Raw genomic sequence first — 14963 nt, forward strand, 5'->3', positions numbered from 1 at the left:
CTAGCTAGTTAGCGGGGTGCGCGCTAATAGCGTTTGAATTGGTGATGTCACTCACTCTGAGACTTGGAGTAGTTGTTCCCCTTGCTCTGCAAGGGCCGTGGCTTTTGTGAAGCGATGGGTAACGATGCTTCGAGGGTGGCTGTTGTCGATGTGTTCCTGGTTCGAGCCCAGGTAGGGGCGAGGAGAGGGACAGAAGCTATACTGTTACACTGGCAATACTAAAGTGCCAATAAGAACATCCAATAGTCAAAGGTATATGAAATACAAATGGTATAGAGAGACATAATAACTACAACCTAAAACTCATGTTAAAAGGAACCACCAGCTTTCATATGGTCTCATGTTCTGAGCAAGGAACTTAAATGTTAGCTTTTTTACATAGCACATATTGCACTTTTACTTTCTTCTCCAACACTTGCATTATTTAAACCAAATTGAACATTATTATTCAACATTTCATTTTTTATTTGAGGCTAAATTTATTTTATTGATGTATTATATTAAGTTAAAATAAGTGTTCATTCAGTATTGTTGTAATTGTCATTATTACAAATAAATAAAACAAATCGGCCGATTAATCGCTAGCGGCTTTTTTTGGTCCTCCAATAATCGGTATCGGCGTTGAAAAATCATAATCGGTCGACCTCTAGTATAGTGCTATGGCAAAAACAGCACTGGCCCCAGCACCGAGTTTGTGAAACCCTGTACCATACCCCATTCAAAGGCACTTAAATATTTTGTCTTGCCCATTCACCCCCTGAATGGCACACATACACAATCCATGTCTCCGTGTCTCAAGGTTTAAAAATCCTTCCTTAACCTGTCTTCCTTATCCTTAACCCCTTCATCTACACTGATTGAAGTGGATTTAACAGGTGACATCACTAAGGGATCATATCTTTCACCTGGTCAGTCTATGTCATGGAAAGAGCAGGTGCTCCTAATGTTTTGTACACTCAGAGTAGTTTGTTGCTGTTGTGTTCCTCACTAGGCTCCTCAAGCTCGGGAATCCTCCTCCTCGTGTTGAAATACTTTGTACGACTTACATTTAAAAACGAAACTTTGTGTGCAAAGGCCTTTAAACAGCCTGTCAAAAGAGACTAGGACAAGAGGAAACAAAGGAGATTGAACTGGTTCTGTCCTAAAGCCATTCTTGAGGAAAATTGGATAGCTTGTATAATTGAGATGAAACAAACACACCCTAACCCAAATAAAGAGTTCAGCAGCACCGATATGGTGTGGTAATGTTTGGGGAAGGTGTCGTGATGTCAAGGAGATCTTGGATACACATAATTGTATATGTCTCTAATTTGATACACATAATCAAATACACCACATGCATATGATATCTATAGAAGTATGGATCCATAGAGCTTTGTTGGAATTCGAACATGAGTTGGGAGAGATCGGCTGAACTGAATGTGGCATTTCACCCACAAAAACTTGGGGAAAGTTTCCAGAATTTTGTTTACCAGTAACCCCATTTCATCCATCCCAGTCATCCCAGTCACCCCCCTCCCCCCAACATCCACACACACCCTCAGACTCTACTCACACACTAACGTTATTAACATACCACATGAACAACACCTGTTGCCATGTTGAGTCCATTGCTGGCTGCATGCATAATGCCCAGGCCCGGCAAGTCATTGGCCAGACAGGGAGAGGGAGTCAGGGTACATCAATGGACAATAGAACAGAGCAGCAGCTGGTGCAGAGTAGAGACTGAATAAACAGCAATGGAATTCTTACAGAAGACAGCTTAAACAGCCTTCTTTTATCTAGGGTCTTCCTTGGGTTTTATGCAGGGTGGTTTGACTGGTTTCTAAACTTCCTCTCTCTCATGGGCGTCTTCTTCAACAAGATCCATGGACAACAAACAGTTGGGAGAAGTGACAGTCCGAGGCAGCTCCCTTCCTGCTTCCACTGAATATCAATTTCCCAAAGGAAATCATCTTATCAAAAGATAGGGTTGTAAGACAACCCATTTAGACACAAGCTAACCACTTCTGACCAGATTGACTGTCATCCTTTTAGCTGTCAAAAGCAGAGCTCCATGAGTGGGAGTGTTTGTAACACATACTAATGGATTGTATGCCTCCTCCATGATTCTCCAACCAACTCCTGCCAAACATTTAGCATAGGGACTTGTTAGAGTATCTGACTGTCAGATTTAGCTCAGAGTAGAATGAATCATACACCATAACCCAGTTTGTTTTTCTCCTATTGTAAGCTCCATTGTAAGCTACAGTACACTGTACTGATTACTGAATATTGAGAATATACAGCATCGTAGACTGTATGGTCAGCACAGTGAAACCTTCATGATGGGCTGCTTTCATATGCACTGTCGTGGTCTGTACTGTTCAGCCATGCTGGTTTACATTATTCATGCAAGAGTCACATTGGCCTTCAGTTGCCCTCCCCTGCAGAAGCTGTTGCTGTGACCACTGTTTGTGATGGTAATCACACTACTCAAGGATGCCGTTGGTGTTACTGTATCCTCGCCTCTCTATCTCTGCTGTGACCACTGACTTTACTGAATATACCTCAGTCCAAATACTGCAGGTAAGTCACCTCAGTAACAACAATGTAATTGTAATATAAATATTCTGATGTAGGTGTATGGCTTAAGCTATGGTAAGTCCTGAAGTGTATCCGTTTTTATCTCCTGTCAAATAATTTATGGGTAACAATTTTTCTATTCAAATGATCAAAAAGAAACAAAAATATATTTTTAGCAAGTGGCAAATTTCTCAAGCAAGAATTTTGCTAGGACTGTCTGGGAGTCATCTGAGTGGGGAGGGAAAATCTGAAAATGTGCTGTAATTGGCAGAGAGGTTTAAAACTCTCTTTCTTATTGGTCTATTAACCACTTTACCTCCTGCTGATGTCACCAGGCCGGCCAAAACTCCATTCCAAGAAAACAGGCTGAAATTTCAGGCAGTCTTTTCAAACAGCTGTAACACTAAAAGAGCATTATCATAATTTTCACAATTTCACAGTATTATTCCAACCTCATAGTATGGAAATATATATAAAACAGAAGGACATCATGTTGACTGTACAGGGCCTTTAATAATACACATAATGACCTGGGTGTCCTGTCATTGGCTCGTTGGACTAATCTTTTTATTGGCCAGTTTGGGACATTTGTGTGCACGTTCATTTGTTGATACTTCTCTATTGTTAAGTCTCGGCCAGCCTGGGTTGTTTTTCAGTATCAGAATACAGAATTGTTACCTATTACAATACAGAGGGTGGTTGGGCTGTCTCTTTGATGCAGTCTTAAGAATATCACTTTGTTATGAATGTATGAATTCAAGTTATAGCACAGTTACAGCAAGTATGAGGGAATTGACACGATGCAAACAGAGCGATACCAAACAGCTCTATACCAAACATCCTCCTATGTACCTCACTATACCAACACACTACTCTCCTACGACTGTACTCCTTACCCATTCCCTAGGGCTTCCAGGAGTGGGAAGGCCTTAGCTGTGTATTGGCTGTGGCATGAGAGGAGAAGGAGGATGGGTTCCTATTCATAGGAGAAGCTTTATGGTTTAAGCTACAGGCCAGACATGCATAGACTATTAATGGAACTTGATTGTCAGACAAGGCGAAAAGAAACTAACAGTCTGACTGCTGGGACATCCGGCTAGAGAAGAGAAACACAGTACATCTTTCCAAAACGCAGATCAGAGGACCCTTCTCCCTTCTCCTTTCGCCTCTGTTGAGATGAGGCAGCGTGAAATTCATGCAGGGAGGGGCTATTGTACTCCAGGAAGCAGACCCTACACTAGGGCTGGATAGGGACTCCTGTTTCAACCTGGGGTGATGCAGGGGGTACCGACAGTATTGTAGTGCAGTGGAGTAGCTCTGGCCCAGTTCTGATTGGAATCAATGAACCATCCTCCCAAAGGGCCAAAAGATGGTGTCTGTCTCTGGACCATTGTGTCTCATGGTCTTACCCCTGATAAGACGGGTAGTGAAACACCTGACACAGACCTGAACACTAGCGCTGGTGTAATTCTTTGTGAAAGAGTGAATTTAAATAGAGGCCACCCAGCTTTGGGCAGTGCTCTCCTCTCCTCCTCCCCAGCTCTACCCCAAGCTGAAATCTTTCAGGAACAGGGATTGAGAGTGCAAAACAACACACACTCACCCACCCCCACTCCATCCATGGCCCCTCTGACAAAGCTCCTGTCTTTGTTGCTTGGAAATATATATATTTTTTTTTTAAGAAACAGAAAAAGAGTAATCAGAGGGAGAGAGACTATAGTAGAAAAATTCTCACCTTCTGTCCTCAGTAGTTCCACTAACAAGCTTCAGTTACTCCCTGTGGACTATTTATGTTACTTCCCATGAACGTCCTGCTTCTATACTGACAGGTTCCTCATACTTATCACACTGTCTGCTTTTGAAGCTGCTAGGGCTCCAGCCTCAGGCGGAGTAGACTGGAAATATCCTGCACTATTTACTTTCCCACACCACATAAGTTCTTCCCTGCTCTGCTCTGCACACTAGCTGTTCTGAATGAGGCTCCCCCTTCCCCCCTCTCTCTCACTTCTATGGTTCAGTCCCCCCCATCTGTTCCTCCCCTCTCTCTTTTTCAAAATGTTTTGCCCTGTCTTTCTCTCCCCTCTTGTTTAGTCCCTCCCTCCTCAACTCTCCTGCCCCCCGCAGCTTAACAGACAGCAGCACAAAGCAGGCCAAAGACAGAGCACAAATGTTGGCATCGGCCAATAGAAATGCTAGAGTATTGCACATGCCCCAATCAGAGCAGATATGCAGATGTCATGGGCGGGTCAAGAGGAATTAGGAGTGGACACTCAGGGTGAAAGGGGGAATGGTTTTAGTGATTACATCACCAAGGCAAGGACTTGGGGAATACAAGGAATTAAGTACTGTATTTGTAAGTAAACACATCTTCCTTTTCATATATATTTCAAAACATTTTGGTCACAATCTAGTCAGGGCAAAAGAATCTGTGATTGGCTAAATGTCTTTGGGAGGATTATGTCAATAGCTCTATTTCTGCTCCTAAGTACAATTACTGTACGGCCAGGCAGTCAGCGCTGGTAGACATCAGGATGAGATTTGATCAGAGGTCAAGCCCCATTAAAAAGCCTGCAGTTCAAAAGTCAAACTCTAAACAGTCCTAAAATCACTCCCATCTACAGAGACAAAATATATATACACTACCGGTCAAAAGTTTTAGAATACCTACTCATTCAAGGGTTTTTCTTTATTTTTACTATTTTCTACATTGTAGAATAATAGTGAAGACATCAAAACTATGAAATAACACATGGAATCATGTAGTAAACAAAAAAGTGTTAAACAAATCAAAACATATTTTATATTTGATATTCTTCAAATAGCCACCATTTGCCTTGACAACAGCTTTGCACACTCTTGGCATTCTCTCAACCAGCTACACTTTGAATGCTTTTCCAACAGTCTTGAAGGAGTTCCCACATATACTGTGCACTTGTTGGCTGCTTTTCCTTCACTCTGCAGTCCAATAATTTTGCACGCCCAATTTTTCAGTTTTTGTTTTGTTAAAAAAGTTTGAAATATCCAATAAATGTCGTTCCACTTCATGATTGTGTCCCACTTGTTGTTGATTCTTTACAAAAAAATACAGTTTTATATCTTTATGTTTGAAGCCTGAAATGTGGCAAAAGGTCGCAAAGTTCAAGGGGGCCGAATACTTTCGCAAGGCACTGTATATGGCAAGGTAAGCAAGCCCGGATAAGATTAACAAATTTGCAACGAGGGAAAGACAGGAGGACTATCTATACAAAACTTGAAATTGTATTTCCAGGCACTAGCATTTCATCCCATCCTAAATTGGTTTCACTTGATTATTCTGCCCCCTGGCCAAGTACAGAGAGAAATATGGTGTCTCCTATTTTCCTGGAAGAGATTGTCTTCAATGATATATTCCTTAAACAATATAAACAATGCTTTTGTCCTGTTATTGCTCACACAATTTCTATTTGGCACAGAATATAAGAACAATGTAACTGGGAATTAGAATGGCATGCCCATACGACAATATTTCACAATAATGCCTTTACCAGGTAACTCCTTTTTTCTATTAGGTCAGCTATGCTGGCCTATGGAGTCCCTTGGGAAACCCATCTACCCAACCATCCAATGATGGGATTTATAAATCAATTATTTTGGCTCTCAAAAGGACTGATCTCTATAATATAAAAACAACTTTTGGAAAGCTTCTATTCTAAACTAGCCATTGAAAATATATGTTCCACAGATCTAAGTGAATCTGAACAACCCTTTTACTGGAACAGAATTAGGAAAAATGTGACCTTGGCATCCCGTAACCTGAACCATCAATTTATGCATTTTAAGTTTGTTCACAGACCGTATTTAACAAGGGAAAGTTTTAAAATGAAATTGTCCCCAACTCTCAACTGTTCACTGTGTCCCCTAAATCAGGTAGGCACATTCCTTCATATGATGTGGGAGTGCCCTGTAGTTAAATGCTTCTGGGACAAAGTTATAAAATTCATTTCGAAAGTGCATGAAGGTAAATATTCAATGCGTTTGCATCTACTATGTTACTGTCATGGAATTGATCGCTTCTCCCAGCTATAAGCACTGGACTCTTGGATGAAATCAGGTCTCTGCTCTGAAAAAGTGTTGGATTTTATTTAACATTTCAATCTGTTTTGGGAGTGACCACAGTTCCTAAAAAAGGGATGGCCTGCACCTGAACAGGAGAGGAGCTTGGATGCTGAGTGCTAACATTGAAAGACTACTACTAAAGTGATGAGGTATCAGTCCTTGCCCGGAGCAGGTAACCCTTGTGGAGTCTTCTATTAATCCACGTCCTCATTCGAGCCATAGACCAAATGGCACAGTTCTAAGAAATCTTTTATCTTATACCATTTCAGGCCAACCGCATGGCAATTTCATATAAGGGTTATCTACTGATCATTAGCATGTTTGTGTTAGATACTCTGTCTGATATGTCATCCCGCAGTTGTGGATTTGGGCTGATTCATGTAAATGTCAGAAGTTTGATTTAGAAAATGGTTCATATAGTAATTCTGTCTTCTCAAACACGGACAATTAGATCATTACTGAGACTTGGTTTAAAAAAATGTCTGTGCCAGACTCTGATGTGTCTCTGAATGGATATAATATGGATATAATGTTTATAGATTTGACAGAGCTGGCAGGGGTGGGGGTGTTTCCATATTCATAAAGAACAACTTGAATGTTGCTGTGTGTATTACCATCTCTGTCCCAAAGCAATTTGAATGCCTGGTCTTAAATGTGGGCCTTTGTAATAATGCCAAACTAATGTTATTGGGAGTTTATCGCCTTTCCTCTGCCTCCTTATGTGCTCTCAGCAAATTGTCTGACCTGCTGTCTAACTCTGCTAAATCCAAATGATTCATAGTGGGTGATCTTAATCTGCATTTGTTGATGCCAGTGTCTGATGGGCTAAAATATATTTAAATTGAACTCTGTTGCACATAAACATGCGTCGTACAAAAGGCTAAGGATAATCGAATCCTTGATTGACGCATTAATTGACTGAGAAATTACAGGAAAGAAATGTAGCTTGTGCTAAGGCTAGACTGAATGGTTGTATGTCTGATTGTCCTTCAGACACTTGAGAAACAGATGGTTAGAAAAGCAACATCAACATATTTCTTGAATTGTGTATCAGAGTGGTGGTAATCCAGCTAACTTCTGGAAAGTGGTCAAATCTTTGAAACAAAACTCCACCCCCTTGTTGCCACAACAGGCTTTGTTTGACAGCCTCTGGTCCCATTTTAGACAAAATGAAAATGTGTACTGCTTTTAATAACCATTTTGCTTCAGCTGGCCACCTGTTTGAAAGAATAGTCTCTGAAACAGGGAGTCTTTTAGTCACCTCAGAACAGATTGTGGAGAATGATGCTCTAACAGACTCACATACTTTATTTTAATTTCAACCATTTGATGTCTACGATGTATTAAAACAAATGAAATGTTATTGGCCACATACACATAGTTAGCAGATGCTATTGCGGGTGTAGTGAAATGTGTTATGTTCCTAGCTCCAACACTGTAGTAATATCTAACAACACAAAACAATACATGCAAATCTAAAAAGTTAAAGAATGGAATTAAGAAATATATAAATATTAGGACGTGCAATGTCAGAGTCTGGAATATTCTGTAAACATACAGTATGTACAGTATGTATATGATGGTATGTATAGACCTTATAGACAGTATATGGATAGAATATGTAGTATATTAAGTGCCTTGCTAATGATCGATGTAAAAAAAATCCACAGGGGCTGAGTCACTTGACCCATTCTTACATTCTTAGGGGAGAGTTGGCCAGCTGGGATGTCCTTGTCCCATCGAGCTCTAGTGACTCCTTGAGACAGGCCGGGCGCATGGATGCTGACTTCGGTGGCCAGCTGTACTGTGTTTCCTCCAACACATTGGTGTGGCTGGTTTCCGGGTTAAGCGATCAAGCAGTGCGGCTTGGCAGGGTTGTGTTTCGGAGGGTGCATGGCTCTCGACCTTCGCCTCTCCCGAGTCCGTAAGGGAGTTGCAGCTATAAGACAAGACTGTAACAACCAATTGGATATCACAAAATTGGGGAGAAAAATGGGTAAAAAAAAGTACAAAAGAAAACTAACAACTAAAAAGTTCTAAAATGGGCCTGGACAATAAGTATTGCAAATGGTTTAAGAGCTACAGTATCTGACAGACAGGACACAATGTGTGCTTTCTGATGGTGTCAAGTCTAGTTTTCTCAATATTAGGAAAGTTGTACCGCAGAGGTCTGTATTGGGACCTGTTCTCTTTACTATTTACAGTATGTAAATAATATTGGTTTATTTATTCAATCCTGTAATATTCATCTGTATGCAGATGATATGGTTATGTATGTCATTGCACAGACTGTTGACCAAGCTATGTTAGAGCTGCGATCTGATTTAGTTGCTTTACAGAAAGCCCTTGTTGATTTCAAACTTGTTCTAAATATATGTTGTTCTCTAATTGTTAGAGGAATTCAATTCCTCTATGTTTATTAACCAATTCAATTAATACACTCAGCCCATCTCTAAAGATTTGTAAGATACTTATTTGCATAAAATGGGCAGAGACCAGTCTCAAAATCAAGTAATAGCATTTATACACACATTATATTCAGTACTAGGATTAAAATAAAATTCATACATCTATAACATAATAGTATTCTGATTAGTCAATCCTGATTGAAATGTATACATAATTTAGTCATTATTGATAAAAATCCCATAACACTAATTCACTGAAAAATGTCTCAGATGGGCTATATATTCACTCATTGGTTGGCTCTCTCAACGAGCGGGATCCTGCTTATAAATACCTGGGCATTTGGATTGATAAAGATCTAACGTTTAAAAAAACATACTGATCAGCTAGATAAAAAGCTACGATTCAATATGGACATCTTCATTAGAAATAGATCTTGCCTCTCCATGAACAGCAGGAAGCAGATTGTGCAGTCAACTTTCCTGCTGGGGAGTTGGACGGAGACATGTTGGGCTGGGGAGAATGTGGGCTCCCGAGTGGCACAGCAGTCTAAGGAGAGTGCATCTCATTGCAAGAGGCATCACTACAGTACCTGGTTTGAATACAGGCTGAATCACCTCCAGCCATGATTGGGAGTCCCATAGGGTGGCACACAATTGGCCTAGCGTCGTCCGGGTTTGGCCAGGGTAGGCCATCATTGTTAATAAGAATTTGTATTCTTAACTGATTTGCCTAGTTAAATAAAATACGTAAATAGGGGAGATAGGCCCACCACTTTTCATTTCTATTTTCTTTACATACCTATTGCATTATTATTATGATCATTTCTCTGTATGTAATTATTTTTTCTCCGTTTTTGTTTGTTTTGTTGTTGTGGCAGCCTAGGGTATAAACTTTGTAAATGTACATGAATATTGTACCTGTAAGCAAAAAGATAATTACAAGCAAAAAAAGAACAGCTTTTCTCCAGTTCCTTCATTCTCTTTATTGATGTTTCAGAGCAACTTGACTTACGTGACTTAGTCCTTTCAGCTCCTCAGTGGTGCATCTCCAGCTAACTCTGTTCTGGAACGTTTTTATAATTCCAGGTGGTTCCTGCCTTCTTCATCTCCTTCTCATGTGTCCTGTTCCATCCCTTTTTTTGGGCGGCCAACCTTCCATTTGCCCTGTGGGTTCCACTCAGAGCAACAGGAAGTCTACTTAAAAATGAAGCTTCACAGTTCACACATACATACATACATACTCAAGCTGAGAATTAGCTTATTTTCTCAGATGTGCATTTATCAAAGCAACATTGAGGTATGTCTATTGTTGTTGAGAGGATTTATTAAAATACATTGAACAAATACACAAAGTACAAAGTAAAAGATTACAATTAACTTTTTTTCATTGATTTGCAATTTAGCACAAACATCTGTACCATTATAATAACACTGCTTGAATTCAATAGCTCTCTCAAAGCTAGCTACGCAGAGCAACCATCTCTTTCTTTACCAAAGTGAACCTTCATACAAAACATTTCACATGCTGTGCATTCTCCGCAACAAAGGTGCCTTTACCACGGTCTTTTGGTAGCTTTTTGAAGCCTTGTTTATAAGCATGTACATGTACCGTAAATATATTTATAATATTAGACTGAAGCCTTCTTACATACACATTACATTCATACTGACTTCAGTTTGATTGCATTTAATTTAAACAATTTGATTTCAGTCACTTCCGCACTCCGTAAGGAAACAGACGTGGATTTGATTGAACACATTCTGTGTGCACATTGCAGTTCTATGGCAACTACCCTGCAACATTCATTTTCTCTCACGCATACTATGAACACTGAACAAAAATATAAATGCAACATGTAAAATGTTGGTCCCATGTTTCATGAGCAGAAATAAAAGATCCCAGAAATGTTCCATACCATAAGCTTATTTCTCTCAAATTTTGTGCACAATTTCTTTTACATCCCTATTAGGAAGCATGTCTCCTTTGCCAATATAATCCATCCACCTGACAGGGGTGGCATATCAAGAAGCTGATTAAACAGCACGCTCATTACACAGGTGCACCTTGTGCTGGGGACAATAAAAGGCCACTTTAAAATGTGCAGTTTTGTCACACAACACAATGCCACAGATGTCTCAAGTTTTGAGGAAGCGTGCAATTGACATGCTGACTGCAGGAATGTCCACCAGAGCTGTTGCCAGAGAATTGAATGTTCATTTCTCTACCATTAGCTGCCTCCTATGTCGTTTTAGAGAATTTGGCAGTACGTCCAACCGGCCTCACAACCGCAAACCACGTCCAACACAGGGGGGGGGAGAAACCCTTTTGTGGGGAAAAACTAATTCTGATTGGCTGGGCCTGGCTCCCCAATGGGTGGGCCTGGTCATGTGATTGGCTGGGCCTGGCTGCCACCCAGGCCCACCCATAGCTACAACCCTGCCCAGTCATGTGAAATCCATAGACTAGGGCCTAATTAATTCATTTCAATTGACTGATTTCCTTATATGAATTGTAACTCAGTCAAATCTTTTAAATTGTTGCATGTTGAGTTTATATTTTTTTTCAGTATAGTTAGGTACATGATCGATAAGAGTATGAGAGAGACAAAACACTGGAAATCTTAGTATTTACATAGCATTGCTATTTGCTTCTGTCCAGTGACACAATTCCAATTTATGACAAGGTGTGGGTCTTGTCCAAACCATCCAAAGCAACACTTTAGTTCACACAGGGACCCTCACATGACTTACAAATGGAGTAACAGGCTGAACAGAAACACTGGGACTGCACTCTCCATGGACAGAACATCACTGATAAACACGCACTCAATTGGGTGCAAAATAATAGCTTACGAACTGATATGTGCCCTATTTGTTGAAATTCCTATCTAAACTTCAGGTGAAGTGCTTTGTCTGAGAAGACAGTGGCCCAATCCCAAATGGAGCCTTAAGACCTACAGTACGCCCTATTCCCTTGGGAGATCTTAGAGGATTTGATGTAAGCAATACGGTTATCGCTCCACCTTGCCCTATGGTACACTATGTGGAAGTCTTGCCATGTTGCTTATACCGTTAAAATCCTCTCAGACCTCCACAGGTGCATAGGGAGTAGGGCTTAGGGGTCCATTTGGGATCAACAACTGAAACAATATGTAGTTACACATTCCCACCAACAGAGGGCATGACAGAGCACCTCAGGAGATTCATATAAAAAGCCGACAGAGCAGAGCTACAATCAGACCCTGTATACAGGAATCTCTTCATTTCAGGATGGTCCATTCACAATTTCTTTCTCAAAACCTCCACATCCTATAAGTGCTATAGCCCTGTCATTAAAAACAATACAAATAGGTAATGCCTCTACTCTTTGAGAGAAAAATAAGAGCAAACATTGCAATGAGAAAATTGAATACACACATTCTTGAAAAATCTGAACAAATGAAGTCTCATTAAACATATAAAACAGTAGTTTCACTTTGGACAATCACATTAGCAGACAGATGGAATAAACAGTATTGTCAAGTGAATCCATGCTGTCGCTCTGATACAGTTTCGTCCTCACAACACGCAATGCAATAAACAGTTCTCTTCCAAGGAACCCATATATAAAAAGAAACATAAAAATACATTTTGATACTTTTTCTGCAGTGTTCTCCAACCATGTTCCTTGATGGCTGATATCTATGAAGATTCTAATCTATAGATGATGAATTAGCTGTCTAATTCCACCACCTCACTTCTTAATGAAAACATTTTCACCAAAGTCTAAGATGATCAGCATACAATCTGGGACGTTAGCCATCCAGGACACGGAGTGAGCAGCCGTTTTTTTAGTGGCACTAAAGCAGTAAATACTGAAATAACACTTTACCTTAACATGAAGAACACACAATAAAGCACTTTTCATGGAAAACATGAAACCTAGGCCAAAAGGTGACGGACGCAGTGTCATAAGCACTTTGCACTTAGCACTTTGATTGATCATTTCTCAAAATGGAACAGGGAGGGAGGAGCTGTATGTGTAGCAGGCAACAGCCAATAATCACATTCAAATGTTAAAGAAATACATGTACCATACCATTGGCAGAAATAGGCTAGTCTTGAGTCTCTTCTGAAATGTACAAATGGTTACAAACTGTACCACAGTTAGATATGTTCTGTAACTTCTATGTGATCGTCACTTTTTGCACTAATCCAGCCTGTTACATTGTTATGCATGTATGCATTAAATTCACAATGATTATGCAAGGCAAAATAAACAGCACTCTCTTGAACTATGTACATTACAAGGGGGAAACCTTAGTATATTAGTAGCTAGCTCTGTAACTAGGATCCCTTTCTCCAGAGGCGGGAGATGGCAGTCTTTATGGGTTGAGGCATAGTGCAGCTATCCTTCCTTAAAGTCACTCTTATTCTTACAAGTTCCAACTCAAGGCTCTGCCCTGAAACTATAAAAACAAACACATGTACTAAAATTGACCAGAGAATTGGCTGCTGTATGAGCACCCACTTATCATCTCTATAATTCTAGGAGGGGGAGACTTATGCCTTCGTGGTTTTCCTTCTATTTGTATGTAGCTAAAGCACAAAGCTCCAGCAGAGGTCAGTCCCGATGCTCAATGAAGAGGCCAATGATGAACGCAGGAGGAAAAGACCCAGAACGAAGGAGCAGAGCCAGGCCTAAATGGAATAAATAGACACAGATAAGTCTCATTACAACAGCCTTGGCAACTCCACCGGCTCATCTTCATGTGAACTTTGACTTTCCCAGCTCTCCCTGTAGCCAAGACAGGGCAGTTCCAGTCATCCTACAAGATCACCACGGTCGTGTTCCTCTGCCCAGCCGTTGCTGACACATGGCAGATCTTACAACCCCTGGATAGGTATTTTATGTATAGCCATGTGGTGCCCGATGGCACAGTCGATGGCGTAGCACCCAACCATTTGTTGATGCATGCAACATCTGAGCAGGGGAACATGCTTCCACATGTCAGGTAGCAGAGGTCGGGGCGTATGAGGTCGTTTGACTCTCACATCCTAATAGACAGTTCCTCTGCTTGACTCACCAACCTAAGTCATAAAAGCAAATAGCTACTGCAAAGTATGTTGAAGAATCCTTGAAAGATAGAAGTGCAATTGATACGATAGACAGATACATCAGTGTAATGTTCTTAGTGTTATCCTATCATCCATAGACATAGAGGTTAGTTAGGTGTTCTCTGGCGGGTTGATTCTGTAATCATTGATACAGTAGTTGACATCCCTTGGCTTGGCTGACTCCAGATCAGTTTTGGAGTAGATTACCTAATCTTCAATACAGATAACATCACTGGGCTTGCCTGACTTAAGGTCAGGGGTGGTGACATCCCTCAGGTGGTCGCAGGACTTCTTGTCCAAGTGGCTGGATGGAGGAGGGGGGCCGTTGGACACTAGAAAGGAGGGAATGATTGGGGAGTTGGGAGGTATACCAAACAGGGATATCAAACAAAGAGTGCTCAGCAAAAGAGATGACCCAAATAAAATATTTGAAGCTATGTATTCCCTAACATATTATTAGAAAGAGAAGCAGAGCAGTAGTTAATCTTACAGTGCTCCCTCTTTTTCAGTTATCATACATTCTGTCCTCGACTGTTCAGCTGAAACATCTTGTATTACAGTTAAAGTCGTGCAGAGACAGGCCACTTACCACTGACATAGGGTCCCAGGGGCATCTGGCTATAGTTGACCATGGCCTCACCTGCAGGCCCCCGGAAACTGCCCCCAAAGCCAGTGCTGTACATCTGGGAACAGGCAAATGAGCCCTGGCCGAACGGCTAGAGGTAGAGTAAACATTTTACACATCCTGTCAATGATGGAATCAACCAAAACTACTTATCACCACAACAGAGCCAATGA

General features: G+C 40.8%; 1 protein-coding gene across 5 annotated transcripts in view; it reads right to left on the bottom strand.

Moving 5' to 3' along the window:
- Window positions 1–11537: 11537 nt before the first annotated feature.
- chd5 (chromodomain helicase DNA binding protein 5) overlaps window positions 11538–14963 on the bottom strand; it is a 36911-nt gene continuing 33485 nt past the window's right edge. For all 5 annotated transcript variants that reach the window (XM_042324392.1, XM_042324395.1, XM_042324393.1 and 2 more), the window contains exons 38-39: window positions 14755–14881; window positions 11538–14497 (exon numbers count right to left, since the gene is read on the bottom strand). In XM_042324392.1, coding sequence (XP_042180326.1) covers window positions 14373–14497; window positions 14755–14881 — 252 coding nt within the window. In that variant the 3' untranslated portion in view covers window positions 11538–14372. The remainder of the gene's footprint in view (window positions 14498–14754; window positions 14882–14963) is intronic.

Source organism: Oncorhynchus tshawytscha, linkage group LG07 (assembly GCF_018296145.1).
Source record: "Oncorhynchus tshawytscha isolate Ot180627B linkage group LG07, Otsh_v2.0, whole genome shotgun sequence".
Classification (NCBI taxonomy): Eukaryota; Metazoa; Chordata; class Actinopteri; order Salmoniformes; family Salmonidae; genus Oncorhynchus; species Oncorhynchus tshawytscha.